This window comes from Convolutriloba macropyga, chromosome 4 (genome assembly GCF_964194025.1).
Source record: "Convolutriloba macropyga chromosome 4, txConMacr16.3, whole genome shotgun sequence".
NCBI classification, from domain to species: domain Eukaryota; kingdom Metazoa; phylum Xenacoelomorpha; order Acoela; family Convolutidae; genus Convolutriloba; species Convolutriloba macropyga.
Window position 1 is genome coordinate 79,283,362 of NC_134471.1, and position 14,208 is coordinate 79,297,569.

At 39.2% G+C, this 14,208-nt stretch overlaps 1 protein-coding gene across 1 annotated transcript in view; it reads right to left on the reverse strand.

The window, feature by feature from the left end:
• The window catches only part of LOC142337919 (uncharacterized), a 51,466-nt gene that overhangs the window by 15,227 nt on the left and 22,031 nt on the right, over positions 1–14,208 (reverse strand). The window contains exons 6-9 of the mRNA XM_075387560.1: positions 5,493–5,686; positions 4,288–4,922; positions 3,784–3,901; positions 2,937–3,054 (exon numbers count right to left, since the gene is read on the reverse strand). Of these exons, the coding sequence (XP_075243675.1) occupies positions 2,937–3,054; positions 3,784–3,901; positions 4,288–4,922; positions 5,493–5,686 (1,065 nt within the window). The remainder of the gene's footprint in view (positions 1–2,936; positions 3,055–3,783; positions 3,902–4,287; positions 4,923–5,492; positions 5,687–14,208) is intronic.

The window sequence follows — 14,208 nt, forward strand, 5'->3', positions numbered from 1 at the left end:
GCTTGGCACTGAACAACTGCGAGCCAACCACAACCATCAGCGTCATACCAGCCACCGACGAAAAATACATATCAATGACATTTGGTGTGCTTATTGACACTTTCGTAACGGAAAAGGGAAAAACAGTGAAAGTTTACGAATATCTTCGATTCATAGACTCCTTCAAGATGATGAACAGTTCTTTAGAGAAACTTGTTGAAATTTTACCCGATGACCGTTTCGAAATAATGAGGGCAATGTTTTCTACATTATCTGATGCTAACCTTCAGCTACTTAAACAGAAAGGCTACTACCCTTACTTTTATGTGACTAGTCGGTCCAAGTTCAGTGACACCAGTCTCCCACCACTGAGCAAGTGGGGTAACACTCTGGACGGAGGGGCAGTGAAGGTAACGGAGACTAATTTAGAACATGCACGCAGGATGTGGGAAATTCTGGAATGTGGAACACTGCAGGATTATCATGACTCATACTTGAAGCTCGACTGTGCACTACTCGCATGTGTTTGCGAATTCCATCGACAGTTGAGTTTCGATACGTATAAACTGGACTGTATGCATTTCTTCACCCTACCCAATATGGCTAAGGAAGCATCACTTAGAATCTGCAAAGCCAATGTCGAGTTACTGACTGAGCGCGAACACTTGGACATGATTGAACCCGCAATTCGCGGTGGAGTCACATCTGTCTTTGAAAGTCGGCGCTTCACTGCAAATAACTCCTATATTCCCAACCACGATAGCACGAAGGAATCCTGTTTTGGTTTCTGTGTCGACGCTAATAACCTTTATGGTGGCGTAATGCAATTAGAGAAACTACCGCTCGCCGACTTTGCGTTCAACACAGATATTCAACTTCAAGAGATTTTGGACACCGCCGATGACGCTAGCATTGGATACTTTGTAGAGGTCGATATCTCTTACTCGCCGAGCCTTCATGATGAGCATCGCGATTTTCCGTTGGCGCCCACAAAAGACGTGGTTGAAGATGAGTGGTTGAGCGATTACCAGATCGAATTAAAAGAACAACACAATCTCCCATCTTCCAAAGTAAAGAAACTCCTGCAAACGTTCTTTGATAAAGAGAGATACGTGGTCCACTACAAACTGCTTAAACTTTATGTCCAACTCGGCTTGGTAATCAGGAAAGTTCACAGAGTGCTTCAATTTCGACAAGAAAACTGGCTGTCGCCATACATTACACTAAATAGTGAAAAGCGGCAAGTTGCGTCAAACAAGTTTGAAGAGAACTTTTATAAACTGATGAATAATGCAGTTTATGGTAAAAACTGCGAATCGAAAAGACGCAGAAATAAAATAACAATCTCACGAGATGCCGAGCATGCGCTGAAGATAATATCCAGATTTGAGTTTGATCGCTATATGATCTTTGGGGAGAATTTAGCAGCCTTGACCACACGGCCGAAGTCCATTTATTGGAACACTCCCACTATTGTGGGAGCGACTATATTAGATCTTGCAAAATTCCACATGTACTCATTCCATTACAATGTCATGCGCCCCAACTTTAATTGTCGCCTTCTTTACAGCGATACAGATAGTCTCCTTTATGCGATAAAAAGCGACGATTTTTATACAGAGTTATCGCAGAAGCCTCAGTCAGTATTAAGTCATTTTGATTTCTCAAATTACCCACCCAATCACTTTCTTTACGATACCACTAACAAAAGAGTCGTCCTCAAATACAAGGACGAATTCGCCGGCGACTATATTACTGACTTTATCTGTTTGAAGCCGAAGCTGTACTCCATCCTGTCAAAAAGTAAGTTTATTCTCTCATAAAACAAAATTGTTAGTCGTTGTATAAAAATTCGTATTGGGTTATTAGGCATCTGGAAGGTGTTAAATCGTATTATATTTACATAGGGGGTTAGTAATTATAATAGCACCTAATTTTTCTCATTTCTTTCTTTCTTTTAGGTTGTCGAAAACTTTCAGCAAAAGGGGTGACGAGGGCCGCACAACAACATCTTCGCCACGTCGACTTCCTAAACACTCTCAGCACTGGAAACCACCTGCGCTCAGAGAACACCAGGATTGTGTCCGACCACCACAGGCTGCAGACAGTTACTACAAACAAAATTTGTCTGTCAGCTTTTGACAACAAGCGCTATATACTACCCGATGGCATAAAAACCCTCCCGTTTGGCCATTATGGAATTGTCGATTATGCTATCGATGAAATTGATTGGAATAACGACGATGTGGAATGGGATTATGACGATTTTAGCGACTTACTTTTGAGCTCTAGCCCAGAGTGGGATAATAGTTTTGTTGTACCACACTCCTCTCCAGATACCACCCAAAGCTCCAACACATGGCAACCACCAGACCCCGGTTTTGTCGCTGCTCAGAATATAAATGATTCGGATATTGAAAGTAGCGATATCGTTGATTTCGATGCCAGTTTTGAAGAAAACTCTACGCCCGATAATCCGTTCATTAATTTTGAGGCAGAAGAAGCAAGTGAAAGCGAGTCAGAGGGCCCAGTGTGCAAAACTGCAAGGCGATATTAGTGTGCATAATTAAATTTAATTGCCCAGAGAGAGACACGCAAAACTGAACCAGTATTGATTTTGCATGCAGTGTGAAATTTGGTTTTAATTTAATTTGTTTGAGTGTTTTGAAATCAAAAGCAAGCGGCGAGACAGAAGGCAAAGTTAAAGGGAAACAAAAGCGGCAAGACTCAAAAGGGAAAGATTGAATAGGAGAGGGATATAAACAGCGGCGGAAAGATTTTATCCCGCCTATCCTATTCCCACTTAACCGCCACTACCTATTATCCTATGGTTAAGAGTCGAATGATAACCCCCCCTTTCTTTACGTAGGTATTATATACTACTGATATCTGACCAATTTATTATTACTGGGTCAAATATACGTTCTGCGAACATAGAAAGAGCAGACAGTACTAACATAGTACTCTAGGAGCTGGCTCAGTTGTGATTTGGAAGACGGCAGAGGCTGCGAATGGCAGGGCGGTCATCGCAGACAGTCCCAAAACCCACCTCAGCCACACCTTCCAATTCTGAGCCTAAAACACACGCATAATTTGAAGCTATATCGCATGACACAGTAGTACAAAAAAAAGAGAATTATTCTAACTCTGATAGTAATATTTTGGCAGATTATTTACAGTAGACTGGTAAAGCTAATATATTAAGCCTCAAATAGAGGGAAGCAGAAATCATAACGTCGAGGATATTGCTCCCATAAGGGCGACTTAAGACAAACATCAATGACACGAAAATAATTCAAAAGTATAGAACCATAGCATAACCGAAAAACGAGAAAATTTTCTCAAAAGAGTGCTGTGGAGCAAGCTTTGGTTTCAGCTAGCTCAAGTTGAGGAATCTAAAGTCTAAGCCCAGAGAGTAAATAGAGGTTTGGGGTCCAAGCCCACCAAAAGGGCATTCAATTCCATAGCTAGACCTTAGTGATTCCAGATAATTTGCAGTCTCGAAATGTATGCCCGGGTCTTTTCATCATACCCCCCTCCCCCACCACCAAATTACAGCCCCTCATTACGGTATAATAACCATGATGGGGGGGGGTTAGGTTATATGACCACTGAGTGGGGGGGGTCTATAATGTGAACGACCCCGTATGTCCTATATTTTCCCAAATAACTATTTGCTACGCAATGACAATAATTTTTCTAACCAGGAGAGCACAACGTACTGGGGTTCAATAACGGAAAAGAGCCCGAGTTAATTCGAATAAGACCTTGAATAAAATCACAAACCAAATACTTAATGCTAACTTGGCACTGTATCATGAAAGAGGTTTGCAGTTGGTAGGGCTGGTTACACACTTTGCATTTGAGTTGATTCCGAGCATCTGTTCCACCCAGAAGCAGACCGAGGCCACCACTTGACAACCTGAAAAATAAACAATCGTACCATCAATACCAATGCCAATATCACAAACAATTCCAGAAATAAACAAATCAATTTTTGTCACTTAGTGATATGAGAAAATTTTACTGCAAAAAGTGAACTGATAAAACAGTTTTTTTTTAATAGAACCAGGAAAATTGGGTTTCTGTGCAGTGTTAAGTAATTTATGCTTAGGGTTACCGCTGGTCGAGCTTTGTCGCTCTTCGGTTTCCCTAACAAGGTTTCAATGATGCTAAGGTCTTTCTGTTTTGTTAATCTTTGTACCTTGGTAAATGAGTTCAATTTAATTCAATTTAAAACGAACGGAGCAAATAAAAGCTTGACAGATGGATGACGCTAACAATTATTGTTCATGTGATGAGACGAACCTGAAACTACTGCTGAGAGCTCCAAGAGGTCCGCTAGATGTCGAAGCTGCAGTGGTAGTTGTCCTAAAAGAAGACGGCGCTTCCAGCCTCGTTGTCAAACTGCTCAAATTCCTCTGGCTGGTACTGGAAGTCACAGAATTGTCCAAACGCGTCCTGGACCCCACTACGTTGCTTAGTCCACCGTTAATACTTCCTTGATATTGGCCACTTTCGGAAGAACCACTTTCCCCGACTCTTCTGGAACCTACGTCATTTTCATTATGACAACGCGAGTCCAAGTTATTAACCCTAATCATAGTCTGAGGTGGGTCACAGGACGCGATACCCGAATATGCGGGGTAATTTGAAGAGAAGTACCGACTTGGTCCGAAAGAAACAGATTCAACTCTGGAATCATCGGATGTCTCCATGTTCGGTATCTGGTGGTAAGCTGTAGGTTGGTACAACGACGTATAATGTCCATTTGTTGTGGTGGTGGTTGTTCTTAAAGATGATCTGATAGATTGCTGTCGAGGACTAGATGATAATGTTGAATTCGTGATCCTCTCAGTTGCTTCAGAATCATGCTGAATACCTCCTAATGATTCGAGAATCCACCTTCTGAGGCAATCGTGATGCACAACTGAAGTATCGCCCTGAAAAATCTCTTGTCAGAAATTTCACCTATATGGTACATGAATTACGCAACTCTATCACAGGTTCAAATACACGATTCTGATTTCAATACCGACATCCGCATTTAAAGTTGACATTTGGCGCTCACTTAACCACCATAAACAACAAATTTCGCAGATAAGATTTAGAGGCGCATATTTTTGTTTCCAGAGTTAATAAATTCCATTTCAACTTCCACCATTCCTGACTAACTATTTTCCCACATTTCGAAAATAATTAACTTGCTCAGTTAGGCCTACGTATTAAGGACAATTTCTACAAACAGAGCGAGAGCAGTTCAAAGATATAGGACTTTAATTCCTTGTGTATGTTCCGGTACTTCTCTGTAACAATGCCCACTCCCAGTTTTTTCATGCCCCCCCCACAGAAATTATGTGTTGTTTTATAGCCCGCTATTATGTACCAAAATAGCACGTCCGCCCAGGAGGCGTAGATGTTAAATGCCCACTAAGCTGGGGGGGGGGGGGGGGGTGTGTTAGGAAAACATCCGAATTATCTAAACGTTGAAACGACCAGCACAACCAACTCACTTTGCATTTGCACGGTTTTATCAATGGGCCTGCATCGTCCCTCTCAGAGTCATAGCAAATGAAGCACTCCTGTTGAGTCGATTCATCAAACACTGTCTGGAGAGGACTGTTCACACTGAAGGCTGCAGTTGGCGTGTCTTCTGTATAGCCACTATCATCAGTACAACCACGTCCACCTCCAGTCTCGTTTCCAGCTAGATACAACAAAGAATGATCATAAATCGTTCTCGCAATGGTACCACAATTACACAGTTTAATACTTGAACAAAGCGATACGGAAGCCCACGCAACTATCTAAAACAAAACACGTGTACCTTAATATACTACAACACTCTTCAATTACTGCTTCCGATGTTTTTGAATAACTTTTTCACAATTTGTGAAAAGAAACGTGTAACAACTAAGCCATGGAATCACTAGTTAGCTCAAGTAAATTTCCTTTTCTATGGATATAAACGAAAGCACTCATCGAATCGAACCATCTAAATTAAGCACTCATCTAAATTAAGTCAATTAATTATAACCGGAAGATTTTGCGATAAAATATAGCGCAATAGACTTGCGTGACTTTCCTTAACTGGATTTGAAACAATCAGAGCAAGAAAGTAGAACATAAACCGACTAATGTCGGAAGAATTGCTCTCGAACGACAGGAGAGGCAATTTAATTCAGGGGTTGTAGCCTAGATAAATTTTTCTTTATGAGTGCAGAAAAAAGTTGCCCATGATGGCATTCGAAACACGGACCTCCTGCTCCCTCACCAGAATCACTGCCCACTCGGCTATTAATTTGCATAAAAAAGAGCAACACCTTTACAATTCTAGAAAATAACTGGTGGTCAAATAAAAAAGAAACATTGAATTCCAAAATGTTACACAACTTAAAAGTGTCAACAAAATGGCAATGTACAAATTCTAAAATACATAAAACAATGAGAATATATTTTATTTACAACGTTTGGAATACTAAAAAAATAAAAAAAAATATATTGGATAATAAGGAAATTAAAAACAATGAAAAATTAAAAAAGGTCCCTCAACAAATCTCTGTATTCCAATGCCTTTGGGTCCTTCATATATTCCTTGAAATAGAATTCTTTCAAAAAACCTTTGATGTTTTTAACCTTATCGAGTTTTTGTCTTTGTTCATATGGAAATTCATTGTACAATTTCATGGCTTGCAGCATCAATGATTTATCGAGGAATTCCGAATTACTTTTCATAGCCGGATAAATTTTTCCCGTTCTCGCATTCTGTTTACAATTGGAAGTTTGCAATACATTGTTGTTACTAAAAGCTGGTAATTGTTTCCTAACATATTTCAAGAAAAATACCATACATCGATATTTGAGAAGGAATTCAACAGGCATGATTCTGTTCTTTATTTTTAAATCAGTCGAGCGATCATACTTTTTCTTTTGAAACACACTTTTATTCCCCAATGAAGTTGTTTTTCTAATGTTATCATGAGATTTTTTCTGATACCAACAAGCATAAGAGATGAGTATTGAATGTGACTTAAAACAAGCGCGTTCAATAGTCTTACTCTAGTTTTTATAGGAAAACAGTTCCTTATATCTTTCAAGATTTTGATGCTGCACGCTATTCTGGAGAGTATTCTTTTGATCTCTTCTTTGAAGTTTAATTTGTTGTCTAATATTTTTCCTAGATATCTTACCGACGAAGATTCTCCTATGTTCACATCGTTAACATTGAGATAAGACGGAGTTCGTGCTTTTTTTGGAGCAAACACGATATATTCTGTCTTCTTATTGTTCATCATTAATTGATGTGATTGGAAGTAATAACATAGTTTTTCAATATTTTTTTCCAAATAACTTTGGCTGTATTTTCATTAGTATGAGAAGAATAGAGAAAAGTGTCATCGGCGTACTGGATTACTTGACAATTGTCATTATCAAAAGCTCTATGAAGATCATTCACATAAATGTTGAACAATATTGGTCCTAATACTGTCCCTTGTGGCACACCTCTGTTAAGTAAAATCCAGTCGGACTCATTTCCCGAGAAAACTACTTTTTGAGTTCTGTCTTTCAAATATGATCTAATCAATTGTGTAAATGTTCCGTCGAATCCTAAACATTTCAAATTTTCTATTAGTATTTCGTGTGAGATTGAGTCAAATGCTTTTGAGAGATCGAGGAATGCTCCACAAACTGTAGTCTTTTTTTCCATTTCAGTTCTTACATATTCCGTACATTGTAGAATGGCATCTGTTGTGGACACTTTTTTCCTATATCCAAATTGTTTAGGTGACAGCAAGTTATTTGAGATCAAATAAATATTAATTTGGTTCCTTTTAACTTGCTCAAAAATTTTTGCCAATGCGCCGGTTACTGATATTGGACGCTGGTTAGTGGGATCTTCTGTTTCCTTTTTTATAAAGAGGTGAGACCAAAGCTTTTTTGAGGTCAGTCGGAAAAGAAGACTCAGAAATAAACTCGTTTATCAGAAAACAGAGAGGCTCTGCAAGGACCGATTGGGCATCTTTCAACGCCCATGCGGGAATTTGTGAAGGACCCAAAGGTTTATTCACATTCAAACATTTTATTAAATCATGGACTTCTTTACAAGTAACATATTTGAAGAAAAATCTATTTGCATTTCCCGTATCAGCTGAGAACAATGTTTTATCAAATTTTTTACTTTCGCCAAAGTATTCCCCCAAAACTGAAAACTTGAAGTTCAAAAGGTTTGCGATGTTTTTTCCGTTCGTAATACGCTCACCGAAGCTGTTACGCAGAGTGTCTATTACAATTCGTTGTTTTTCATTGTTCCTAACTTCTTGTATAAATTTCCACCGAATTTTTTCTGTGTTCAGAGAAATAAAGTCTTTTAACAAGGAAACTTCATTTTCTGATTTGAAATTTTTTCCAGATAGTAATTTATTTCTATTAAGGAAAATTTTCGGTTTATCATTCCTCACAAAACAAGATTTCAATGGTGCATGCACATTTATTGCTTGCTCGACTATGATACAAAATTGGAACGTCATTTCGTTAGCATTTTGTGACATCCGGAAAAGACTCCAATCTGAACTCCGAATATATTCCTGGAATTTTTCTTTAGAATAGTTCTTTTTGTCGAAGTTTTTTTGATTGGCATTTGTTTCATCATCATTTTTTCTTCTAATATAGCAACTGTTCCGTAATGATCACTGTTCAAGATGCTCTCTGTAACAAAACACTTTTTGAAGTTTTCTGTGATGATATAATCAATCAGTGCAGTCTTATTGATACTCTGTCTTGTCCCTATCTTTGTGTTACATGACACCAAACCGTACGGAATAAATAGCGTTTCTAGTTTTCGTTTTTCGTTCTTCTGAAAAAAGTCAATTTTGTAATCGCCCATCAAAATTATTCGTTTGTTCTCAGCTGCAGCACAGTCAATTCCCAGAGCCAGTTCTGACAGATATTTCAGAAAGCTGTTTGGTCGGGCAGTACGAAACATTTATCAAAAACTTTTTTTATTGAACACACATTCTACCCAGATGCTTTCGAAACGGGATTCCGAGATGGTGGTAAGATCTGAACGTTCTTTAGGTTTGAATGGTCTAGGTATATAGAGCAGCAGACCACCTCCACTTGTTTTGTCATGTAAGGAAAGATTCCTATCTTTTCTGAAACATTGGAAATTTTCACTGCGTTCTTCCCAAAAACGGATGTCGTCATTCATTTTGAGCCATGTTTCTGTAAAGCCAAAAATTGTGCTTTTTCCCAAATCATCCATTAATTGCTTTAAGGTGGAGTTCTGACCAGCAATACTTCTACAATTAAGGGAGAAAATCTTTACATTATTCTTAAAAGACGCGCCTACTGTTTTAACGCACTCAGCGTATTTCAGAACTGGCCCTGGGTTTTGTTCTACATCTCCGCATTGAATCATGATAGAAGCCTTAACTATTAAGACAAAACAAATATTTAATACACGGGAAAAAGAAATTGGAATGAAATTAAAAGGCGTTCCCGATGTTCTATTGTTAAACACGAAAAGTGGCACCTCATGAAAATTGTCGTACACCAATTCACTTGAAGATACAGTTCGTAGTATGGCATCTGTTATTAGGACCAATATTGCTCTCGAACGAACAAATTATTATTTGCTTTTCGTTCGAGAGCAATTAATAATTTGACCACGTTATTTTCTAGAATTCTGAGGGAGTGTGTTTCGGAGTGGTAATGTTATATGATACATGAAAGAAAAACTCATTAAAGAAAAACTCAAAAAAGCACAGAGCTCATTAGTTGTTCGAGAAGAAAAGTTCAAAAATTGAATCCTCGAAAACTAGAACAATTAAGTTTGAGGTACCGCTTAGATTAATTCTATAGATCTCCAATTGAAAAAATGTTATAAAAAATAAACTTCATTGAGTGCAGAAGTAATTTCTTTCGGCTGAATGAATTAAAAAAAAGTATAAAACACAAATTGACTGAACAAAAAACTGACGCTACAGAGAGTAACAACAGACATCACGTAAATTCAAATGCACAGCAGTGCAAGTCACTGAAAATGAAAAAATTCAAATGGTAACCAAGATAATTGACGCAATTTAAAAAACCTGACTAGTTCAAGGCAAGTCCTGAACTAAAAACCAAAGCCTTGACTATTATCCTCATCGCACGCCATAGACCCTATAGACCTATCTATAATCCTTAGTAAAATGAACAGTCTTTGATTATAAACAAAACATATAACAATATATGTAGATATTATATACAAAATGAAATTTTGCCCAGATCAACAATTAACTGATGTTCTTAATGCGTGGCCTCAAACTCCAAGAATGAACAAATCTTTCATCAGATAAAATTTCTTACTCTATAATCCAGCTTTAACAAGAATTTAACAAGAACCACGCAGCGTTATTTTTGTTTTAAAATATCCACAACTTTTAAAACTCCGAAAAGCAGTAACGTTGCACTATATCGAGTTCAAGTTGAGCACAAGAAGTTTAAGACGTCGAGGGGGTTGACTTCAACTGAAACTTATTTTTGAATGCGGAATTTTACTCTTGAGATATTGACGGATTCGTCTTGAACGACCACAAAGTTCACGATGATAATAGAGATCAAAACTGTGCAATCTTCGCTTTGCTATTAATGGCCTATTCCTTATTCAACATTCTCAGCACCGAGAAAAAGTAATAGGGGGTTTAGCACTGCAAAAAAGGTGGAAAATTTACAAAAGATACAAAAACTTGCAAGCTGGTCCGCGGAGATAAAATAAATATTCTCACCGGAGATTGCTACAAGGTATTTGTAACGGCTGCTCTCCTTGTGTTTCACAAAGAAAGTTTTACACCGCCCAGTTCGTTCTGAGTGGTTACAAAATCTGTCCGGATACTTCGTTTATGCAGTTCGCTTTTGTAACTGTATATCCGCTCTGCTGTACTTACCGTTGCATTAACTATTTTAGTTCGTAACTATTCGCTGATCTTAGTTTTTTCAACTATCAATTTAAACTGGATTGCTACAGATCACACAATACGGGATCTTTTTATGTATACCAGTTCAATCCGATAGAAAAAACAAATCGAAGACAAAGATATATGTCTAAGACCTGTTTGTGCAAAAATATTTAAATTTAAACTTAAGTTGGCTTTTGCTGTTTGTACTCACAAGTTGAAAATACCAGAAGTTGGGGTTGTAACAGTTGAATTTCAGCTCCAATAATTCGTTGATGCAAGACACAGTAACAGAATTTACTGCTCAAGAATAATATTTTGAATACAAGACACAGTAACAATTTACTGCTCAGGAATATTTCTAGTTCAAGACACAGTAACGCGTTATTTACTGCTCAAGACAATTTGTTTTGCAATATTTTGCTGAGTTATACTTTCAGCCGTTTTCTGCGGCTACTACGTTGAGTTCTGTGTGTTGCTTTTGTTATTTCCCCCTTTTTCTCTTTTTTCTCACGTGACAAACTGTAACTAGAACTAGAACTATAACTATTAAATGATTAAGACAACAGAAAGTGTTTTGTTTCTATTTTCCCCGCCTATGCAAGCTTGTTATTCCTTAAGCTCAGCTCCAACATCGCCGGCCCTGTTTTCCTTCGTGAAAACATCATCGTCAGTTGGAAGTACTGGAGCGAGCTTCACTACGGGCCTCTTGTAGTATCCGTCTTTTGTTCGGATTTTCGCTGATCGAATCACTCCGTCGGAACCTTCAAATGTTTCGGTTATTCGACCCAGATTGTAATATCCATGTTTGTCACTGTCTTCCACTAACCACACAAGATCACCCTGCTGAAGACTTCTGTCCGTTGTGGTCGGCCATTTCTTTCGACTATTCAACGTTGGCAAGTATTCTTTACGGAATCTGTCCCAGATGAGGTCTGCGTAAGCTTGTGTTTGTCGGAAGAGCTTTCTATGATCAACAAGATGCTCTGCACCTGATAGATACGGTAAACAAAGGTTCTTGTTGCCAAGTAGGAAATGGTTTGGAGTAATAGCTTCTAAATCGGTAGCATCAGAACTGACTTGTGTCAGCGGTCTAGCATTCAGCGTCTGTTCAACAAGACACATCGTGGTTGACAGAACGTCCTCCGTGACTGATCGATTGCCCAGCACTGCGTACATTGCCTTCTTGCAACTCCTAACCAGTCTTTCCCACACTCCTCCAAAGTGTGGTGATGCAGGTGGGTTGAACTTCCATCTGATACCTTGTTGAAATAGATGTTCTTCAATTCGCACCCTGTTCCATGCTGCTATATACTCTGCCAGTTCTTTTTCAGCTGCAACGAAATTTGTCCCGTTATCGCTAATCATTTTGACCGGTTTGCCTCTTCGTGCAATGAATCGCATGATTGCGTTCAGACAACAATCAGTGTCTAGTTTTGGTACAATCTCTATATGTACCGCACGTACAGTAAGGCATGTGAATAGACAGCACCAACGCTTTTCGTTTCTTCGACCAATTTTTACTGTGAATGGTCCGAAATAGTCTACGCCCACATTCGAGAACACTGTTGATGCGACTAATCGTTCTTCAGGTAGTTCTGCCATTACTGGTGCCTTTGTTTGGGCTCTTCCCTTTCGACATCTAATGCATTTGTTTCTGATCGATCTCAAAGCATTTCGTATGCCTAGGATCCAGAATTTCTGCTGAACTATGTTTCTGACATGTTCAGTACCTTCATGATGACTATTCTTGTGTTCATTTCGCAAGAATAATTCTACATGGTGCTTCCAATGTAACAGTATTGGATGCTTGGTTTCGAAGTTCAATTGACTTTTACCTATTCTGCCCTGGGCACGAATAAGTCCTTGCTGGTCTATGAATGGTGAAAACTGGAGGATTTTGCTGTTTTTTGGAATTTCCCTTTCAGCCTCTAGAGATTTCATCTCTTCAGCAAACTGTTCTCGCTGCAGTAGTCTGAAGATGCTTGCTTGTGCATCCTCTCTTTCTTGAACACTTAGTGTTTTTGTTGCCGGTTTGTGTTTTTTGAATACACGCTGTACGTATGCCATTGTATTTACTAGTCGATTGTAATTGCTGAATCGTTCCCACTGAATCATCGGCTTCTTCTCCTCAACCTTTGCTGAGAAAACCATTTCGTCGTTTTGTTCGTCTGAAGCAAATGTTAAATTCAACTGTTCAGGCCATTCGTTCTCTCGTTGCTTCAACCAGGCCGGCCCAGTGAGCCATTCACTTCTCTTGAGTTCGTCAACATCGATCGCTCTTGTACCGATGTCAGCTGGATTGTTAATACCACTCACATGATTCCACTGTGAAACATTAGTTGTATCCAAAATCTCAGCCACTCTGTTTGCAACAAACACCTGTTGCTTACGGTGGGAGCTATGAATCCATTGCAGCACAGTAGTGGAGTCTGACCAAAAGTTGCAACTCTGAATCTTCGATTCGTGTTCCTTCACTATCTGTTCTTTAAGTCTCACTGCCATCACTGCTGCTTGTAGTTCCAAGCGTGGTATGGAAAGGTGTCGCATCGGTGCGACTCGGCACTTCCCGATTACAAATGCTAAATCTGCTGAGTATTCTTTGGGCTTTGAACGTAGGTAAGCCACTGCGCACATTGTGTCTTCAGATGCGTCGGCAAACACATGAAGTTCCCATTTGTCCTTGGCTGTGCTGAAGTATCTTCTATCAATGCTGGTTTCTGCTACTTCTGGAAGCTGCGCCTTCCACTTCAGAAACTCTTCTTCTTCGTTAGGTTCTACTGAGTTGTCCCAATGTTGTCCATTTTTGCTCCAGATGCTCTTCAGGAGTCGTCTCATCTGGACACTGAATGGTGCAAACAGTCCAAGAGGATCAAACACTGAAGAAACTAGAGATAAGATCTTCCTTTGGGTGATTGGGGTCTCAACTTCTTTGCTTGTACCTCTACAAACCTGTAGACTATCATCGGTAATCGTCCACTGAAGCCCAAGCACTGATGACCCTTCCTGGCTGGGTTCTACTTCAACCTGCTTTGTTTTGCTGATTGATCTTAAGTCCTCTGGGATTGCGTTGGTTACCACGTCGCTGTTGGTGATCCACTTCTTCAGTTCAAATCCATGTTTTGAGAGAAGAGGTTGCAGTTGTTTGAAAACCTTGATTGCTTCTTCAGGTGTTTCGACTGACTTGATGAAATCGTCCATGTAGAAGTTGTTTTGGATTGCTTTTGCTGCAATGGGGAACTCGTCCTCGTTATCAATCGCTACTCGCTTCAGAGCGTAGTTGGCACATGTT